This window comes from Micromys minutus, assembly GCF_963924665.1.
Source record: "Micromys minutus genome assembly, chromosome: 29".
In the NCBI taxonomy this organism is placed as follows: Eukaryota; Metazoa; Chordata; class Mammalia; order Rodentia; family Muridae; genus Micromys; species Micromys minutus.
In genome coordinates this window covers 3,391,005-3,411,419 of record NC_137964.1, presented here as the reverse complement: position 1 = coordinate 3,411,419, position 20,415 = coordinate 3,391,005, and the positions used below count along the sequence as shown (strand labels likewise).

The following is a 20,415-nucleotide window of genomic DNA, read 5'->3' as shown; positions in this document are numbered from 1 at the left end:
TCCATAGAGGGCAGTCCCAGGCCAATACACAGGCTCAAGAACCCGGAGAATAGGCTAAGCCTCTGAAATGCCCTCTGGAATCCCAACAGCAGAACAGAGGATCTGGAAGGTTCTGGAACAGCAGCTGTTGGGGTCCTCTAGTTTGTTCAGATGAAGTGCATCAGATAGCTCTAAACTCCTGCTCCCCAATTGTGCCAAATCCCAGAGTCTTTAGGGAGAGCAAATTACCCCCAATCAAAGGGATCCCCAAGTTTAGGGTGGAAAGTAGAGACATAAAGCAGACTTCCAGATACACTGTTCTGTGCCACAGTCCCAATACCTCAGGGTGGGGACGCAGCTGACCCTAGGGAACTGTGGTCCACTAAGACCACAGGAACCTACAGTCTTAGAGGCCAAGAGCTTCCTGGACCTTGAGGCAGAAATCACTTCTGGTCTCTGTGAGACCCTATTGCAGATTGCTCCCATGAAAGTCATGCATTCCCAGAGAAGCCACGGAACACAGAGAGAAACACCTAAGCGAGGCTGGTCCCTCTGAGATCAGATAACCCAGCTCAGCTGCCCTGGCTCAGACCTGCCCTCTGTGTGTGTTTTCTACTGGGCCAAGATGCTTCAGGCAGAAAGGCCAAGTCCCTGGCAGCATCAACACCAATATGGCCTGGGTCCCAGCAACCTCTTGTCCCCCTCACGCCTAGGTCTGGCTAGCAGCACCAGCAACATTTACCCACAGTCAGACGTGAAGAGTGTCTACATCTATGAGAACCAGCGTTGGAACCCTGTCACGGGTTACACCAGCCGGTGAGTGGGTGTTTGCTGACGGTACTGTCTGGCCCAGGCCGCAGATTTGACAAAAGCTGGTGACAATGCTCAGCAGGGCCTGGAGCTGGTGTCAGGCCTTCAGCCTGGGGTAACGGGATAGTAGTTGTTTTTTAGGAGTGTGTGTGCACATAAGTGAATATGTCCGTGTCCCTGGAGCAGGACTTGCAGGCACTTGTGAGCCTCCTATCGTGGGCACTGGGGACCAAACTCAGGTCCGTAGTGAGAGCAATCCAAGCTTGGTCGCTGAGCCATCTCTTTCCCACCCCAGCTCTTTCACTTGGGTTCTGTGGATTAAAATTGACTTCTCATGCTTGTAAGACAAGCATTTTATCAGCTTCCCTCGATCTCTCTCCAGACTCTTCCCTTTCTTTAAAATTTCTTATTAGATCCTGTCTCCTTTAAAAGATCACTAAGTTGTTAAGAGTGCAGAATTGTTCTTTCCAAAGACCTGAGTTTGTTTGCCACTTCAGCTCCTAGCCTGAGTCCTTTTGATGCCCACTCCAGGGGATCTGATGCCCTCTTCTGGCCTTTGCAGGCACTTTACATGGCATATTCACACACAGAATACACACATCCACATACATAGCATTTTTTATTAATCTAAGGGTTGAAGAGAGAGCATAGCAGCTAAGAGTGCATAATGCCCTTGCGGGGGACCTGAGTTTGGTTCCCAGCACCCACAGATAGTTCACAACCGCCTGTTATTTTATCTTCAGGAGACCCAACACCCTCCTCTGGATTCCTCAGGTGTCTACACCCACATATGTGCACACACCACACCCCACACCCCTACCTCACTCCCATACACACTCAATTAAAAATGCAATTGTCTGTTGGAGACAGGGTTTCTCTGTGTAACCGTGGTTATCCTGGAGCTTACTCTGTAGAGCAGGCTGGTCTCAAACTCAGAACTCCACCTTCCTCTGCCTTCCAAGAGCTGGGATTAGAAGTATGTACCACCACTGCCCAGCTGAGAATATATTTGTTAAAAATTAGGGCTAGAGAGATGGCTTGGTGGTTAAGAGCACTGACTGTTCTTCCAGAGGTCCTGAGTTCAATTCCCAGCAACCACATGGTGGCTCACAACCATCTGTAATGGGATCCAACGCCCTTTTCTGGTGTGTCTGAAGACAGCGACAGTGTGCTCATATAAATATAATAATTAAATCTTAAGAAAACATGAGTGGTTCCTGTACACCCAGGAAGCGAAAGCAGGAGGCTCTTTGTAAGTTCAAGCTAGCTTGGACCACCTAATATGTTTCAGGACTTTAAAGTGAGAGACTCTCTTTCACAAAACAACAAAAACAAAAGCCCTTTTGAGAAATCTTATCAGCTGGTAGTCACAGCTCCCCAAATCTGTCACACAGAAGCTGGCACAGGCAGCTTGTAAATAGTGGGACACCAATATGTCTCTGTAAACCCGCTATGTGGACACTGGAATTTGGAGTCCCAGGAGCTGGGGTTACAAGTATGTGCCACCACCCAGCCTTTTTCTTTTTTTACGTGAATCTGGAGGCTCCAACTCAATTCCTCATCCCTTCAAGTCAAGTGCTTCACTGACTGGGCGGATCTGCACCCCTCCGGCCGCAAATTCTCCCTCTTATGAAGACGTCTGTTTTATTAGGTTAACTTTAATGATGTCACAGTATCTAAAAAAAGAATTTAAGGAAAAAAGATGAGACCGGCAAGAGGACTCAACAGGAAAACACAAAGTCATTGCTGGCAAACCTTATAATGAGTTCAAACCCTAGGACGGACTTGGCGGAAGGAGAGAACTGATTTCCTGAAGCTGTCCTCTGACCTCCATGTGTGTGCAACACACACACACACACACACACACACACACACACACACACACGCGAGTTTTTAAAGGGGAGAAGGCTCTACTTGGCTTACACCTCTAGAAGCTATTGTCCTTGCTGGCTACATTGTTTCTGGACCTGTAGTGAGGTGGGTGTCATGGTGGGAGGGTAGAGAGGAAGACTGCTCTCCTGGATCCATGAAGTGAGAGGCAACAACGCATTCCCTCTGACCGAGTTCCTCCTACCAAGCCCCCTCCCTCCATGTCTCCCAGTGGTCACTTCAGATCTTGAATCCATCGGTACATTAAGTTAGAGCCTCTGTGGCCTAAATAAATCCTGAGTATGTTCAAAAGGACCGTTTGGCAATCTCATTATCTGTTCAAGTCGGCCAGGGCAATGCAGAGAAACTGTCACAAAACTAAAGGAAAGATAATCGTCCTTTCCAGCTAAGGTCTCATCTGTGGTTACTGGGCCAGGGGATGCAGCATCTTTAGGGGTTGAGGCAGGTGACATAAGGGAAGGAAGCTGACCCCGCCCTGGCCTCATTAGGCAGGTTGGTTGCTATGGCCCAGGCACTGTAGTGACACGCGGTGACTCCAGTTCCCTGGGGGAATTCTGATTTTGTCCATCATCCCTGGTGGGCCCAGGGGTGGCTTGTTCAGGTAGTTCTTCCATGTCTCCAGCAGTGAGGTGTGAGCCCACAGCCATGAGTATCAGCGCAGGGTATGTTCTGTACCTGTCGTCCTACAGGGGTCTGCCCACTGACCGGTACATGTGGAGTGATGTCACAGGGCTACAAGAATGCACCAAGGCTGCCACAAAGCCCCCGTCCCTGCAGTGGACTTGGGTGAGTCCTGCCTCCCTCGGTGTGCGCTGGGTCCTATCCTCCTGGTTTCCTCTGGTCTGTGGATTTGTAGGGAGAGGCTTCCCCTTTCACACGGAGTCACTCTTCCCCAGGTCTCTGACTGGTATGTGGACTTCAGTGTCCCTGGAGGCACCGATCAGGAAGGATGGCAGTACGCCAGTGATTTCCCTGCGTGAGCATCTCTTCATGCCCTGAGCCTCTGGGGTTGGGTCTCTCTGCCATTCCAGTTCGGGGTTGGGGGGCAGGGTGCAGCCTGGCTGATGAGCAGAACCCATCTCAGTGTTGTTATCTGAGCTGCTTCAGGGTTGGAGTGGGAGGGACCTGGGGAGCTGTGCCTATGTCCTGGTTGTGGTAGAGGGATTTGTCACTGCTATACCGGGTCTGAAGGTTCCAACAAGGCCCAATAATGTGACCTTGGTCTAAGAGATTCACGCAGGGATAGAACCCAGTGGAGTGTGGGAGGGTGGTGAAGAAGGGGAGAGCCCAAGCCATGCATGCCAGGCGATGGAATGGGCAGCAAGCATCCTGGGAAATCAGGCAGGCTGAGGCAAGTGGGTACAAGGTGAAGTAGGCGGTACGTTAGGCCTGGTAGGTGGCTGGGCTGGCAAAAGCTTTCCTTGCAAACATGGGGCCTGGGTTTGATCCCTGTAACCTATTCACTCACACACACTTGCAATCCCAGCTCTGGGGAGGTGGAGGCAAGAGGATCCCTGGGGCTCCCCAGCCAGCCTACCCTGTCTCAAAATTGGGGGTGGGGTGGGGTGGGGTAGAGAGTACCTGAGCAGCCAAAACTATCCTGCCCTCTGTACACACGCGCATGCATACAGACACACACAAGCAGATGGCAAGTCGGAAAGTTGAGACTGGCAGCTATCACGTGTACTGAGAGCCCATGAGGCTGGTTCAGGCCCCGCACAGTGCAGAGGTCCAATCAGAAGACAAATAAACCAGGAGAACCTAAGCCAGGCCCATGTGGATGCCTTCTGAGCAGACAAGGGTGAGAGTCCAGGCTATCCCCTGAGGTAGCAGTGAGGCCTCAGACGGACTCTCAGCCGCAGCTAGACTGAAGGCTGCCATTCCCCCAGCACACTCTACTAGTAGCTGGGGAGGGACAGGCCCTGGGGCCCCTGAACCTGCCGCTCTGGATGGAAGCTACCATACCCGGCCTCGGGGCCCCTGAAAGCTAGCTATATGCCAGCTCCTGACCACACTGGGACCACAGCCACAGCTACCCCTTTCTACTCCTCTGCTCCTGTGAGTTAGAGCTGAGAAAAATGTATGCAGTGTCACTTTCTAGAATGTTCCACGAAATGAACTTGATTGCACCATTTCTTCCTCTGGCAGCTCTTACCACGGGTATAAAACCATGAAGGATTTTGTCAGGAGAAGGTGCTGGGCCAGGTGAGAAACAGACCCTTGGGGGGGGTGGGGTCAGGCCCCGTTCTTCCTCTATGCCAGGGGAAGAGGACGCTGTTCTCTCTTGAGCCAGAACTGCTGGCCCCTGACTGAGGTCCACAGGAAAGAAGCAGGGAGGGAGAAACCAGAGTCAAAGTAAATGTCAGCCCAGGAAATGCCTGCGGGCTCCCCGCGCTCTGCTTTCTGAAGTTTGTTCTAAAGAACAAATAAAAGAAATGTCACTGGCTGGACTCTGCCCATGGTTTAGCGGCGAGCTGGGGGAAGGGCAGCAGACAAAGAGGAATCCATCGTCCCCTCCGCTGGGTGCCCTGCCCCCACTAAGTCCAGGAGTCTGTGGTCTATCCCTAGCCCTGTGGCTACCTTCTCGGCTCCTGAATGCTGAGCTGAGCCGTGTCAGCAGCAGGGAGTGGGAGCAGTCACACCTGGACCCTGGACCCAGGCTCGTATTTCCCTGAACAGAAAATGCAAGCTGGTGACCAGCGGGCCGTGGCTGGAGGTGGCCCCCATCGCCCTCAGCGATGTGTCCATCATCCCAGAGAGTGCAGATGCTGATGGGAAAGGACACAATATTGCACTGTGGGCCATCAGTGACAAGGGGGACGTCTTGTGCCGCCTGGGTGTGTCTGAACTCAACCCTGCGGTGAGCACCAGCCCTCTGGCCTTTTGGGATTGTCCCTGTTTTTGTAGAATCTTCGGGACATCAGGAGTCTTCCTTGAGAGGCACCTGGCTTCAGGTTTCCCCAGACCTGCCCAGAATGGGTCTCTGGGGTGGCAGAACACCATATATAATCCAAATGAGGCAGGACTGCCACGGATGAGATAGGTGTGGAGGGCTGCCATCTCTCTGGGGCTTGTGGGTAATGGAGGTAACATGGTGGTTCCTTAGCCCCCTTGCACATGGTGTTGTGTGTGTCTTTCCTGTGAGCCTGAGTCCAGTAGGCCTCAGTCACACTGTAGTTAGGGCTGTGTCAGACCAGCCACGGCCCTGGATGCCCTTCACCTCTCAGGAGGGAGAGAGGTCAGACAGCCCCACTGGCCCTTTAGTAGTCTCTCTCGTCCGTCCTTCTCCAGGGGTCCTCCTGGCTGCATGTCGGCGCTGACCAGCCCTTCGCCTCTGTCTCCATCGGAGCCTGCTATCAGGTGTGGGCTGTGGCCAGGGATGGCTCTGCATTCTACCGGGGCTCTGTGTCTCTCTCTCAGCCAGCTGGTGAGTGACACCCATCCCCCACGCTCATCCCCCACCGCACCCCGACTCTGGTGGAATATGGGAAGGGGGTTCCTGTTAAGATGGTGGCCCGGTCTCTTATTCAGTTCAGAGGGCATCTTCTGGAACAGTGCTGGGTATGAGTTGGGCTCTCTTCCTCCCCTAGAAGCCAGCTCATTCACACAGGGTTAGCCTGGGATATCACCCCTGGGGAGGGCTTGGGTGTGAGCTATGCTGGGTTTTTCAGGGAATTGAAGGGCAGGCACTGAGTCCATCCACCCCTGTGCCAGGCTGGGCACCTTCATCTCACATAGATGCAGTGGACTTAGCCCAGGATGGACCCCCGAAGAATCATGGGCAAACCTGGGATACTGGGGGAATGCCAGAGCCTGAGGTGGCCTTTCATGACTCTTACTGAGCCCCAGCCACACACTAGTTCAGCTGGGATTGAAGGCTGGCTGCAGGAACTCAGAGCTTCCGAGCACTAGACAGGCCTGGGTCTGGGCTCACAGGTGTGGGGTCTCCCAGTAACCTCCTGAGTCAGCTTTCCCATCGCAGGTGACTGCTGGTACCACATCCCATCTCCTCCCAAGCAGAAGCTGACACAGGTGTCTGTGGGCCAAACATCGGTTTATGCCTTGGATGAGAACGGCAAGTTATTTATTTGAGTGTCTGCATGGTCAGAGAGGGGAATAGGGTCCCGTGGATATCCAGTTGGATCATGACTAGGCTGGGATGTCATTCCTTCTCAAAGCATCCTTTGGAAGTGTTCAGGCCTTTCTGTGTTGTTTCCCTGGCGATAAGGAACTTTAGCTGTTGCGATCACCCCACTGCATCACCTTCACCATGGAGACAGGACACTGGAGCTCAGCTCAAGCTTTGACCCTCAGAAGCCACCCAGGGCCTGAACCAAGAAAGAACAGCAAAGCCCCTGGGACCCCTGCCTGAAACCAGAAGCATCAACTCAGAGCGAGCCTTACTCAGTCTCTGACACCCAGGCCCAGATGCATCTAGAACAGTGGTTCTCAACCTGTGACCTCTTGGGTGTCACCTAAGACCATTGAAATCCCAGATAATTACATGCTTTATGACAGCAACATTACAGTTATGAAGTAGCAATGAGAATTTTATATGTGGGGGGTCACAGGATCGGGAAGGGTGAGAACCACTGCTCTAGAGTATTGTCTTGGAGATTCCGCCTGAGTGTGGAACCCAGGAGCCCCACAGGCAGCACAGCACTGTCTACTGGACGCGTCTGGCCCCCGTGTCACTTCAGACACGGCTTGGCCCACGCCTCTCAGGACCGTACTGAGTTTTTGATGAAGTGGGTAGGAGCCATGGGGGCACAGGTCTGTAGTCCTAGTACTTGGGAGGCAGGAAGATGAGACATTGAGACCATCCTAGTTCCATAATAAGTTCAAGGCAAACCTAGAGCACATGAGACCCTGCCTCAGATCCTAAAGGCAGGTATGGTACAGTGTGTCTTATGCGTGTCTTATAATCCTGTACTGGGAAAGCCAAATCAAAAAGATCAAGTTTGAGGCAGTCCCGAGCTACGGAGTGAAACCCCATCTCAGAAAACCCCGAGAAAACACGCAGCTGGGCTGGTAGGGCACCTGCCTCAAACACACAAAGCCCTGAGCTCAGTCCCAGCACTGCATGGGCTGGGGTGTGGTAGTCACACCTGCAGTTTCAGTCTTGGGAGATAGAGGCAGGGGGATCAGGAGTTCAAAACCAGCCTGGGCTGAGAATGAAAAACCAAAACAAAAGTAACTAAAAATAAAACACCAACAACAAAAGCCAGTCTTGGAGTCGAGGATTTTGCCTCCAGGTCTGGTTCTCTTTTTATTCGCTTTAAACATTCTTTGTCTTCAGTTTTTACCTTAGCAGAAAGGTCGGAGCTGTGAGCCCATGAAGCCTACAACACAGACTAACATGGCCGCAATAGCCCAGGCTGTCATCAAGAGCCCTTGGGTGTGAAGGATTGGAGGGGGAACTGGGGCTTGACCCCACAGCATTCCAAGACAGGACAAAAGGACTTGATGGCCTTGGTTGCTTCTCTCCCCAGGGAACCTGTGGTACCGAGCGGGAATCACCCCCAGCTACCCGCAAGGCTCCACTTGGGAGCACGTGTCCAACAACGTACGCAAAGTGTCCGTGGGGCCACTGGACCAGGTGAGGTGGCGGAGATCGTGTTACTTGGCAGTGGGAAGAGGGATCCCCTCTCTGGTCTCTCCCTTCTGTATCTAGCTGCCCCTCTGCAGCTAGGCCAGGAGCTCCAACAAAAGTCTGTTCTAGGTCTGGGTAATTGCCAACAAAGTCCAGGGGAGCCATGGCCTGAGCCGGGGGACGGTGTGTCGTCGCGTGGGTGTCCAGCCTCGGGAGCCCAAGGGACAGGGCTGGGACTATGGCATTGGTGTGAGTGCAGTGGCAGTGTGGGACTGTTACATTGCCATCTGTGCATGGGGGGGGGGAGGCTTTGGTAGAATACAGTCCTAAGTGACATGGCTTTTTGATTATAGGGAGGCTGGGACCACATCTCTGTCCGGGCCAATGCCACCAGGGTACCTAGGAACATGCCCAGGGATCAGGAGGCCCAGGGTCCAGATCCTGTTTGCTGCTGAGGCCACTCCTCACCTGGAGGCAAGGATGGTTTGAACCTGAAGGACCGGAACTGAGCCTTTCTTGTGCAGTATGGGAGGGCATCACCCAGGGCCCCACACACAGGGAGTCAGAGTCGGCTGTTTCTGCAGCACTGGCAGAATGCCAGAGATGTGAAACTGTGGGGCTCCCACTCGTGTTCTGAGTCTGTGAGGGATGCTCTAAGGAAGAGCCAGAATAACTGTCTGGGCACCCAGCCCCGCCCCCGCCTACTACACCTCCCATCTTCCCAAGCCAGGGACTCAGAAAGGCAGAGGCAGAAAGGACCCTTCCACACCTGGAGATCCAGAATCACCTCTGGGAGAAATAGCTGTGGGGTTCAGGTCTCAGGCCTTAGTCTGGTCATTCCTCATCAGGGTTTCCAAATGGAGTTTTGTTCCAAAAGTTAGGCAAAGGGCTGGATGCCTGTAGGCCCAGCACTCAGGAGACCAAGGCAGGAGGATCATAAGTTTGAGACTACCTAGTACTACACAGCAAGACTGTCACAAAAGTAAATATCTAGATAAACAAGCCAGGCATGATGGTGCGTGTCTGTACTCGGAAGGGGAAGAGAAGATCAGAAGGTACAGAGAATCACCATTATGAACTCCAGTTTAGCCCCTCTTTCAGACACGGAGGCAGGGTCTCCCTGCACAGGTTGTTCTGCAGGGCAGCTGGGTCTGAGTGGAGGCAGCTTGCACCCTGGACTTGAAGGAAGGAATGTGTACCCTGTGGAGAGGGTATGGCCTGAGCCCCAGGCCGTCTTATGTTCCACAGCTGGGCAGAAAGTACCTTCTGCCCCAGGATAAGAATGCTCGCCTTCCTGGTGTGCCCTAAGCACTAGCCCATGGCAAATGTGTGCCCCAGGTAATGCCTCATATTTCAGACACTGCCCAGGAGTGCCAGAGCCAAACCCTTCTCCACTTACTTTGAGACAGGACAGACCCTTAACTGGTTTGCCCCGGAATCCTCCCTGTGTGATATGGTCAGGAGGGGTATCCCCAGAAGTCAAGAGGAAACTACTCTGGGGTCCCATCCCAAGGACACGAGTGGTTCCGTGTCCTCAGCATTTCTAGAGGTAGAACTGGACATACCCACGTGCGGGGGGGGGGGCGTCATGTCAGTGTCAGGGTTCCAAGAGGGCATCCAGGTTTGTCCCCAGCACTGTGACCTGCGTGTTCTGCACATGGTTCTCAGCTGAGCACCACCAGGGTGATGAATCGTCTCACTGCTGAGCACCGACGGTTCAGGTCCTCAGCAGCACCAAGCTGTCTGGGCTCCCCTATTTAATAAAAGTTCATATCACAGCATGACTGCGGATTTTTATTAGGTATTTGTGTTTAAAAGGCACAGGGTCTCCAGGCACCTGTCCCTAGGACCAGAGTACAGTGGTTGTGAAGCCTTTTCATTTTAAGATACAGCTGGCAGTTTCATTAGCACTCTGAGGGAACTAGGGGAGGGGGGAAGCCAGTCCAGGTCATTTAAGGGATATTGTCACTGCGGTGACAGGCAAGGCGCAGGCCGTGCTGTTCATCATGGCTTCTTCCTGAAAGGTCACATTTCAGGTTTCACTGCTTGTGCCGATGAGAGGCCTTGTCTGGTCTCCACACAGGGCCTCAGATCCTGTGTCCCTATCGAGGGGTAGCTCCAGCCCCCTTGCCCAGGGCCTTGAATAAACTCAGCCCCATTACCCAGCAGGGTAGGAGAGACCACGCGGGAGGTGCGATAGGTTGGTGGAGTAGTAGCCCGGCTTCTATCCCCAGCCCTGTCTGAACTGGATGTGGAAGTACATCCCTCCAGTCAGTTCCAGCACAAGAGACAGGCAGAAGTTCGTCATCCTTCACACGCACTAAATTAGAGGTCAACCTGTGCTCCAGTTCCAAAAAAAGATTACTCTGGGCTTGGGACAGGGAGACAGAGCCACAGGACTTCCTGGTATCAGACGCGTCTCTTAGCCTCCTAATGGGACCGGAGTCTCTAAAGATCCTTTGTGATGTGGCCAAGGAACATACAGGACCTATCTGTTACCAGTAAAGAACTGGGCAGCTGGGCCCATGTCACCTCCTGGGAAGCAGGAGCGTGCAAATGGTAGCTCGTGGGGGACAAAGAGCCATGAGGCTGTGTCCCGCCAAACAGTGACCCTGGACAGCCCTGGGCTATAGCCAGGCATTAGGGCAGAAGTTCGGCGGAACGGACGGCTTGCTTTCTCCCTTACTTCCCGGTAAGGTCGGACAGACAGAGCCCAGTTCTGAGCCTCGGCTCAGATGGAAGCCAGCCACTGGGTTGTAGTTCTGTCTGTCAGCACAGGCCTTTGTGTTCCACTGGGCAGGTTCCCCCACAACAAGGTAGGTATCTGGGCTCTGCCTTTTCAACTTGGAGTTGTGCCTGGCCTCTGCTCACACTGACTATTGACCCTTCCCAGTAGCCATCCCCGAATATCAGACACACAGGCCCCCAGACCAGACCAGCTCTCCAGGACTGAAAAGCTATGCAGATCAAGTCTCACTGGGGTGAGGAGACCAACACCCCAGGCCTAATGTAGTTATTTATCTCTTGGGGTGCTGGGGCTCTCTCTCCCTGTCCCCTGTTCACAGCACTTGGGGGTAGAGGGAAGGCCTGGATCAGGAAGATGGACCAAACACAAGTTCAAAAAATCAGTTTAGCCAGAACCACATAGTGAGACTTCTGTCATTCTAAAAGTGGGGGTGGGGGTATGGGCCCCAAGGAACTCCAGGTCAGTTCTGAGCAGAGAGACCAGGGAGGAAGGAAGAGGCCAGAAGTAGTGAAGCCTGCTAGCCCCAATGGGTAGGACCGCCCTGAGGACGGACGGAAGCTGGGCTTGAGGCAGCCAGGCTGCCAACCACTCAGACCTTATTAATGAGCAGGTTGGGGGAGGGACATGCCTGTCACTCCAGCTTCCACCTCAGAGAAAATACCAAAGGCACCGAGAGCTAAGTCCAAACGGCTTGTGTAGAAACACATGGCAGCCATACATAGGGGCCAAACCAAGAAGAATGTGAAATCGCCAAACATGGGGGTACAGCCCTGTAATGGAGACAGGGCATAGTGGGAGGTGTATAAGGGGCCCATGCCAAGCCTCTCCTTGTACAGAGCCTCAAGGGTCTGCCTGGTCTCCACACAGGGCCTCAGATCCTAGGCTTAGGTTGTAGTCCACAGCCTAGGACACTGTGGCTTTTCCACAAGTCTCCAAGCCCTACCTGAGGTCATCCTACTTGTGGCCTCCTTGGTGGGGGAGGGGAACCTTACTCATTTTAAGTCTTATGGGATTGGGTCTGGCTAGGCCTTTCTAACATCAGTTGTTGAGTTGGGCCAGCCTGGGGCAATCCCATGAAACAAGACACACCATCTCGGCTTTGCTGTAGTATATTTCCTGAGGGGGTTGAAAGGCACTTTGGGTCCAGTTTCCTGTAGCCCCACAATATGGGATGGACCTTAGGCTCAGCAGTAGCAGAGACATTTGTAAGTAAAATTTTTCCTAGACTCATCCCTTGGCCACCACGCATGAATTGTAAGGAAGGCAAGAACTCCCCCATCCTGCCCATTCTTTGTCAAAAGGCAGTAAGAACAGGTAGGCCTTCCCTGGAGATTTGGGCCTCAATATGCCTTGAAGGCTCAGCTCAGTCTCTTGTCCCTTGGGTGGCTAGGAAAAACTGCCACGTGTTGGTGTCCGAGCTGACTTTGAAGGAAAATGGAGTCACTGGAGACAACCTTGGGCTGGGAGTGGAACTCGGTTGGTAGAGTGCTTTGCTTAGCACACAAACAGCCTTTAGCTTAGTCCCCAGCGAGGCAGCATGTAATGATGTATGCCTGTAATCCCAGCCCTAGAGAAGACCTTCACGGTGTCATTACCAGTCTGGGGCTGTGGCATAGAGGGACCACAGCTGAGATGAGCAGGGTTAGTCAGCACTGCCAACGCACCCCAGAGCCCGAAACATGTGCTAGCTCCCCTCTCTGAAGCTGTGGATCTGTGTGGAGTACCGTTGCAGGTGGCCTTGGGGCTGGTCCTCGGTGACACCAAGCATGGCTCCAGCCACCTGCTGTTGCTGCTGCTGCTGCTGCTGCTGCTGCTGGTGATGGTAGTGCTGGTATAGTTTAGGGCCTGGGGCGGGACCTGGTGCCTCCAGCCCTGGGAGGCGGCTGCTGGACATAGTAAGTATGGTGGCAGTCAGCGACTTGATATAGTTCTTGGCCAGTGTGAGGGTCTCAATCTTGGAGAGCTTCTTGTCGGCCCGCACATGCGGGATGACCTCGCGCAGTGCCTGGAAGGCATTGTTGAGTTTATGCATCCGCTGTCTTTCACGCTCATTGCTCTCCAGCCGCCTCTGAACACTGTTTTCCCTGCGGCCGCCAGACCCCTGTCGCCGGCGGCTGACCTCTGGCCGAGCTCCGCTTGCACGGGCTGTCCTGCTCCGAAGACTCTTTGTCAGCTCAGATGCCCCCGAGCCTGACTGGAGCCTGTCAGGCGTCTGCTCTCCTGGGGTGGCTTCTGTGTCCTGCATGGGTGTCCGGCGCCGAGGGGGCCGGTTCTTGGTCTTCATAGCTCCAGGCTGGTTTTCCCAGGAGGGGTGGCTGGGAGAGGCTCTTCCAACTGAAATTCAGAACACAAGCTTCTGCAGTCACTCAGTGTGGCCAGTGGGAATGCAGCGTGACTCTCCCGTTGCTTTTTTCTAGCCAGTGCAGCTGACCACTGGTGTATCGTGGACACCTGGGTACTTCCCATTCACACTGTGAGTTGACTCACCTGTGCTCCCAAAGCCCCGGCTGAACTCACACTGACCCACTTTCCTCTAACCTCCGTCCCCACTGATCTGGGAACCCTTTTCAGGTCCCCTGCTCCGTATATACGGTTGCAAGTACCTCCTGGGTCTCAGTACTTGACAATTCGTTTAAACCACCCAGGAAGAGGTCCCAAACCTGGCTTATGGGTTCCCCCCGACACCGTCATTTGTCCCAGACAGGCAGTACCCCTTAGATATCATGTTTATGGCTCTCCTGGACATGACACAGATCCAGACATTATCAGAACCAGAACCGCAGTGCGTGCATACAGGACAGCTCACAGGTCAGACTGACAGTTGCCGAGGCCCTGCAGCAGCCCCCAGTTCTACCACGTGGAACTGGCACCAACCAGTCTGAAGGGAAGCCACCATCTATCTGTTTTCCTCTACAGCTACCGGCCGTCTGGTCCCGCTTCTGGGTCCCCTCCTAGCATTCCCATCCAGTTCCCCAACCCTTTGGTTTACCTGGGGATCCGAGACCGTACGCGGAGAGGCTGCCCACGGGGGGACAAGGACACGTCGCTTTAGCCACCACGGGCGGGGCTGCGGGAAGCATGTAAATGAGATCGCTGGGCGGGGCCAGGGCGGCACCTGCGGCCACGCCCCTCGCTCTGAGGACCCGTGCGGACCCGCCTCCCCTTTCTTCCCTTTGGGTCTGAGAGCCCGAGCCTTTCTGGGGACTTGCCGGGGCTGGGGGAGGGGGAACCCCAGATCGCACCTGGCCAGGACATCTGGCCTTGGGGTCAAGACTGAGAACAGAGTCTGGGATAAGCCACCCTGCATCGTCTTACAGGAACCGCAGCCACTTCCCTGAGCAAAGCTAAGATCTCCTCCTCTGCCCTGGAGCACTCTGATTTTCCCAGCGGACTCTGCGAGTCCTAAGGACTCAAGAACAGGGCTGCTCCCCTTTTTATCTCCCCTTACTGAATTGGAGTGCGTTGGGGATGCCACCCAGTCACCAGAGCTCCTGGTGGCAGACAATTGGAAAAACCAACTAACCAAACAAACACATGGCAGCCTATCTGTTGCTAGCTCCTGTCTCCAGAGGTTACAAAGGAATTACAGTGTAAAAGGTTATGGGGCAGTAAGATATCTTGCCTGTGGGTAGAGGGACCTGACACCAAGTCTGACGAGTCTGGGACCCACAAAGTAGGAGAGAACCAACTCCTCCAAGTTGTCCTCTGACCTCTCTGCCTGTCATGTTGCTCACAGAAAACAGGTTTTCTTGCTAGCCTTTATCTGTCTATTTTTGGTATATGTGCAAGCTCATAGGTCAGAGGACAACTTGCAGGAGTCCGTTCTCTCCGTCCACCATGTTGTAGCTGGGGTTGAACTCCTCATTAGGTTTGGCAGCAGCTGCCCCTGAACACCTGACCCTCCAGCTTCTCCTCTGCCTCCCAAGTGCTAGAACTGCAACTGGGCCATGGCACACACTCAACTAAAATGTGCGAAAAATACATACTTTAATCCAATGAGTGGTTTGGTACAGTGGTGCAGTGTGGTTTTAGGGACCAAACCCAGCGCTGCTCATGTGTGCTCAACTACAACCCTGGCTTTTGTTTTGTTTTTCGTTTCAGAGACAGAAACTCAGACTCATGGCAACCCTTCTGTCTCAGCCTCTTGCTGCAGAAATTATTACAGGAAACTGGTCACTATGCCCAACTAATAGTAGCTTTTCCCCCATGGGCTAGAAGAACAAGTCAAGATGCAGCCAGGACTCTGCATAGCTCTGGGTGAGGTCTCAGTTCAGCAAGTGACAGCCATGTAGGCCATGGTTTTGGTAGAAAACTGTCACCTGCCTCATGGACTTCAGTGGAAGAACTGGAGAGGGGTGAGAACTGAGACACCCCCATACTGCATAGACCTGCTACTGCTTTTAAGACAGGGCCTCATTTGTACCATAGCCTGGGCTGGATTTGGACACATGGTAATCCTCCTGCCCAGGTGCTGGTATTAAAGGTATGCACCATGCCACGCCCAGTGAAAGGCTGCTTTGTTTGGTGTGTGTGTGTGGTGTGTATGTGTTATTCTCAGGTGCACCATTTTTGTTTTGGGGGCAGGCTCTCTCACTGGCCTGGATCTGGCATAGTATACTAGGCTGGCCAGTGAGTCCCAGGGGTCTGCTGCCTCGGCTTCCCCAGGACGGGACAATAAGCATACAGGCTCCACTCTGCCTGACCTTTTTATTTTTAAACATCATGGGTTTTAGGATCTGAACATGGGTCTTCTCAACAAATAAGCCATTTCCCAGTTGGAAAGGCTAGCTGTGACCTCTTGGAGTAAGAATTGGGGCCTGGGCCAAGGCCAAATTGAACTCCTCAGTAAGTAAAGGCCACACATGCACCAGCCTCTATAGTCCCCGAGACTGTGGGGAGCTCAGGAACCACAGCACCAGACCAAACCCACACATGGCAAAAACAAGGAATAAACGTAGCAACAGAGATTATTATAAATATATAACTATATTTATTTTGAATATTAAATAGTTTTTAAATTACAAGCAATTTATTGAATCACACTAAGCTCCAATATACAGTAAAAATCTTACATTTTAAAAATGTACACAATTTAAACTCCAAGTTCATTAACTGTTATATTGCCATGAACCCCTTCTGATTGTGTGACGTACAACCCGGCAGGTGACAAGCCGTGGGTGTGACTGCCCCACCCTGATCCCTGGCCATGGACAGGATCAAACAGTGGGTACATGCACAAGTCCAGTCATCAAGACCCAGCTTTGCCTGTGCAGGCTTCAGTAACCAAACACCGTGTGTTCAACCCCTAGGACGGCCGTGGGTGATGCAATACTGCCAACACGTCTTAAGAACTTACGTGTAAGTTAAACAATTTCCTAACAGACTGGTGCCCCCATTTGCTGCTTAAGAAATATTGAGATGTATGTTTGATGTGACCATGTCTGCCCACTCGTACTAGAAGGTGGCTTCTCTCAAGGTGGATGCTCTGAAGCGAGGCACACTGAGAGCCTGATACTTGGTTGCATCTGAGTTTTCAGGCTGAGGGATGGGAGGCTAAGGAGCTGCCTTTTTTCCCAGCCCTGGGGACAGACATGCAATAGGTCGCTGATTCTGCAGATGCCCTCTGGGAAGTATGAAAAAGGGGAAGTTTTAAAGGCATTTTACAGCAGGGAGACAGACTTCCTTAGAGAAACCCACCTCTCTAAAACCAGGCCTATGTCTGAAAAAGGGAGGCTGTTTGCCATCGCAACCTTTGGATGAATGGCTTTGGGCACGGACGTGAGTCTGAGTCTCATGGGGAGGGGGAACTACTTTTTCTGACTTAGGTCATCTTGTAACAAATGGAAGATGTCAAAGAAGGACTTGGATGGCTCATTTTTATTAGAGGACTAAAAAGTCAGTTTCCAGTCTGGTAGGAGGAGGATGAGCACTCAAGGGAGGGCAGAAGGAAAAGTCTCTGAGCCCACGGCATGTCAGCCACAGGCACCGCCGGCTCATTTAACTGCTTACATGAGTGACCAGGTTTGGAAAGCCACCAAAGCCAACCAAGTTATCATTAAAAATTAAAACCAGCTGGCATGGTGGCCACACTCAGGGGGCAGAGTCAGGTGGTCTCTGAGTTCGAGGCCAGCCTGGACCACTCAGCGGGTTCCATGACAGCAGGGCTACACAGAGAAACCCTGTCTTAAAAACAAAAACCTAAACCAAAACAAAACCCACATTGGATCGGGAAGCGCATGCTCACATTTAAAAAACGGGCTGGAGTTTAGTCTACCGAAATTTCTGTATATTGCTTGAGATTTTGGGAGGATGTATTGACAAATGTTATACAAAGTCTTCCCTTCCATGCGGCGCCACAGAAAGATCCACCCCACCCCCACCCCAACTCAATATATAAAATGCTTTTTGTTTTGGCAATTAACCATGAGAGCGATATAGATATAAGTATAAATGGGAATTTTATTGTTAAAATCCCCTCAACATGGTGAAGGATGGCCAGCCCCCAGTGTCAGGGAGTTAGCCCAGGCTGGCTGCGTAAGGAGCTTATATATATGGACCCACATGACTGTAATCAGTGAATCCGAACTTCTTAAACCTGAACTTTGAAAGAACAATCTTATAATTATGTTTCCTTTCTTCCTCAAACTAAGACTGATAGATAGAGAGAGGTAAGAATTTAAAAAAAAAAAAAAAAAATCAGAAAGTCCACACAGCAAAAATTCAGTTATGACAATTTTGGCAAAATTACTTTCAAATGCCCTGTTTTTAATACACATACCACACGATCCAGTGCTTTCTAAGGAGTCCAGGCATGCTAGGTCTGCACCAAGTATGGGAGAAGGAGACTCTGTTTTCAGATTTCTTATGTTGATCGATCGTAAAGTTATTGCTTAGTATAAAAAGTTCATGGATCTAATCAGAGTTGATAATAAAGGTCATAATTTGCTACGTAAACTCAAGCTGACATCCACACTTGCACTCTGTAGGAGAGCCCGAGTCCCTCTGATTGACAGCACAATGTCCCAGCCAGGGCCTGGAGACTTGTCCCATTGTCACACTGAAGTCTGGATAGTGGGGGCAGCACCGGGAAGCATGTGGGGTGAGGAGCCCAAGTGAGAAGACCCACCCCAGCAGGTGCAGTTCCCCGCTCAACATGTCATCACCACACCGCACTGGCCGCGAACACTTCCTTTGTCAAAGCACAACTCCAGGGCAGCCAAGCAAGGCTTCTCTCTTGTGTTAGGGACAGCAGATTCCTTCAATGAGGTACTGAGGCTATGCTGAAGATGTGAGATCCCTTTTAGAACAAGAGAGCTGGGTGCTTGATACAGGTGTGGGGGCGCGGGGGGGAGGGGGCTGAGGGCTGCTGTCTGCATCCTGGGTACTATGGCCTGAATGGGAAGAACCCACCCGACACTCCCAAACAGCTCTCTCTCGGCACCCAGAGTGGACAAATGCTCTTCTCACTTGCAGCTCTGTGGGGACCAGTGTCTCAGAGGTCCCACCAGCCTGAGACACAGAACTCCTGCAGGCTGGCCTCTGTGTAGAGGAAGTGGTGCATGGCCTCACCTCATCAGAAAAGGATTTAAAAGTACGAGAGGCCGGCTGCCCAGAGAACCCACCTATACAGAAACATGCTTAATGCAATCAATGAAACACAACAGCAGTTTTGGCCTCGTCAAAAATATTTCCTCTAAGAACATAAAACACTAACACCCAGAATCAGAGCGGCTGGGGAAGTGTACCTGTGTGCTGTTTCCACAGGTCTGAAGACAGAACAACACTCAAAATAGCAAAGCTTTACAGTACCATGCAGAGCACTCACACATGACAAAAAAAAAAAAAAAAAAAAAAAAAAAGGAAGGAAGGAAGGGAGAAAAAAGAATGAAAAAAAAAAAAGAATCAAACCAGTGAACAGCACCAGCTTGCCATGTTTTCCTTGGATAATTTATGATGCTGTACAATATTGGGAGCTCAGAACACTCACCCACAGTGCAGTCAAAGAGCAATTAGTGATTTCCTTAAAGACAATAAATATGGCTCACTTATGAGCATTCCCCTGGCGCACCCCTCTGTGGCACCATGCCCAGACTGGAGGCACGGGTGTGGTGAGGTGGACATCCACACAGCAGACAGACCTATGGTCTGAGGTGTACAGGTCCTCCAACACTCGTGTGCCAGGGCAGCGTGGCAGTGTGGCCACCTCAACAGGATGCCAGCACAAGAGCACATCTAATGCAGGAGTGGCGCAGGCGAGCACTGCAGAGGCTTCCTGTGGTGGCCCAGCTCTCCAGCCGTCAGCATGGAGTCGGTGTCGTTGCTCAGGTGGACAGGCAGGAGCACTGCTGGCTAGGAGAGTGTGTCCAGGGCCACCTAGTCCTTGTCTCCATCTTCACTGCTGCCTATTCCCAGACAGAAGCACATGACAGAGCAGGTCAGTTTTAAGAGATGACGACCCAGATAGTAACAGCACAGAGGTGACCAGACCAGCATGGCAGGAAAAGGAACTGTAGCTGGTGCCTTCCTGTGCTGCCCTGTCCGTCCCTCTTTCCCACAACCCACAGGGCTCTGCACACACAGCTGCTTGGCTCCCACAGTGGTTCCATGGTCACACTCAGGGGCACTGAAGTCAACCCACCTGACCTGTACACCTGCCCCCCTCCCCAAGATCCTTAGGTACAGGCATTATCTCATCGGCACAGGTGAAAACCAAGTAAACAAATAAAAGTGCTTTATATCCTACATTTATTATTTGATCTGTAAACTTCAAATAAAAAATGTACCTATTAATATTTATCTGCTGATCTTGGTATAGGGAAAGGGGCCCATATGTTCAGGTATTGCTACTTCAAATGGCCCTGCTGTGAGTTCCCAGCTGGCCCTCCAGTATCGCACGGAGACCAAGACTTAATGGCAAAATCAACACTGCTGGGGAAGAGCCAGAGAGCCTGGGCTCAGGTCCAAAGCACAGGTCAAGTGTGCTTAGAGCAGGTGCCTGTGCAGGGCGCTCCTCTGGGACAGATGTGTAACCCGAGGAAGCTGGGCTGGCAGCAAAGGGGAGAAAACACGACAGAGCCGTTCTAGGACCTCCAAGCTCTCCAGGGCCAGTCAGCAGGGCTAGACAGAAATGGGCACTGGGAGTTAGTCCAGTATGGAAAGTGTGGCCGAATATGCACTGCCAGGACTGTGAGCGATGTGCCGGGCCTACTATTTCAGCTGCTTGGGAATCTTGGAGGGCTTGAAAGTGCGAAGTCAAACAAGACTACAAGAGTGAGTTCAAGGACAGTCAGGGCAACTTGATGAGACTTTGTCTCATAAAACAAAAAGTTAGAAGAGACTTGGGGATGAAGCTAGTGATAAAGCAGTAAGAAGCTGGGGTGTGGCTCAGTGGTAGAGC

General features: G+C 52.2%; 3 protein-coding genes across 3 annotated transcripts in view; 1 reads left to right on the top strand and 2 right to left on the bottom strand.

Moving 5' to 3' along the window:
* Nucleotides 1-10,033, top strand: part of TECPR1 (tectonin beta-propeller repeat containing 1) — a 28,379-nt gene extending 18,346 nt beyond the window's left edge. Inside the window, exons 16-25 of the mRNA XM_080941115.1 lie at nt 693-795; nt 3,369-3,465; nt 3,576-3,655; nt 4,828-4,884; nt 5,359-5,539; nt 5,971-6,106; nt 6,662-6,754; nt 8,172-8,278; nt 8,402-8,521; nt 8,626-10,033. Coding sequence (XP_080797241.1) covers nt 693-795; nt 3,369-3,465; nt 3,576-3,655; nt 4,828-4,884; nt 5,359-5,539; nt 5,971-6,106; nt 6,662-6,754; nt 8,172-8,278; nt 8,402-8,521; nt 8,626-8,727 — 1,076 coding nt within the window. The 3' untranslated portion in view covers nt 8,728-10,033. The remainder of the gene's footprint in view (nt 1-692; nt 796-3,368; nt 3,466-3,575; nt 3,656-4,827; nt 4,885-5,358; nt 5,540-5,970; nt 6,107-6,661; nt 6,755-8,171; nt 8,279-8,401; nt 8,522-8,625) is intronic.
* Nucleotides 10,034-12,702: 2,669 nt separating this feature from the next.
* Nucleotides 12,703-13,302, bottom strand: BHLHA15 (basic helix-loop-helix family member a15; the record flags this gene model as incomplete). Its single annotated transcript, XM_080941229.1, has 1 exon — nt 12,703-13,302. The coding sequence occupies one exon, from the start codon at nt 13,300-13,302 to the stop codon at nt 12,703-12,705; it is 600 nt and encodes a 199-aa protein (XP_080797355.1).
* Nucleotides 13,303-18,948: 5,646 nt separating this feature from the next.
* Nucleotides 18,949-20,415, bottom strand: part of LMTK2 (lemur tyrosine kinase 2) — a 75,699-nt gene continuing 74,232 nt past the window's right edge. The window contains exon 14 of the mRNA XM_080941250.1: nt 18,949-19,420. Coding sequence (XP_080797376.1) covers nt 19,392-19,420 — 29 coding nt within the window. The 3' untranslated portion in view covers nt 18,949-19,391. The remainder of the gene's footprint in view (nt 19,421-20,415) is intronic.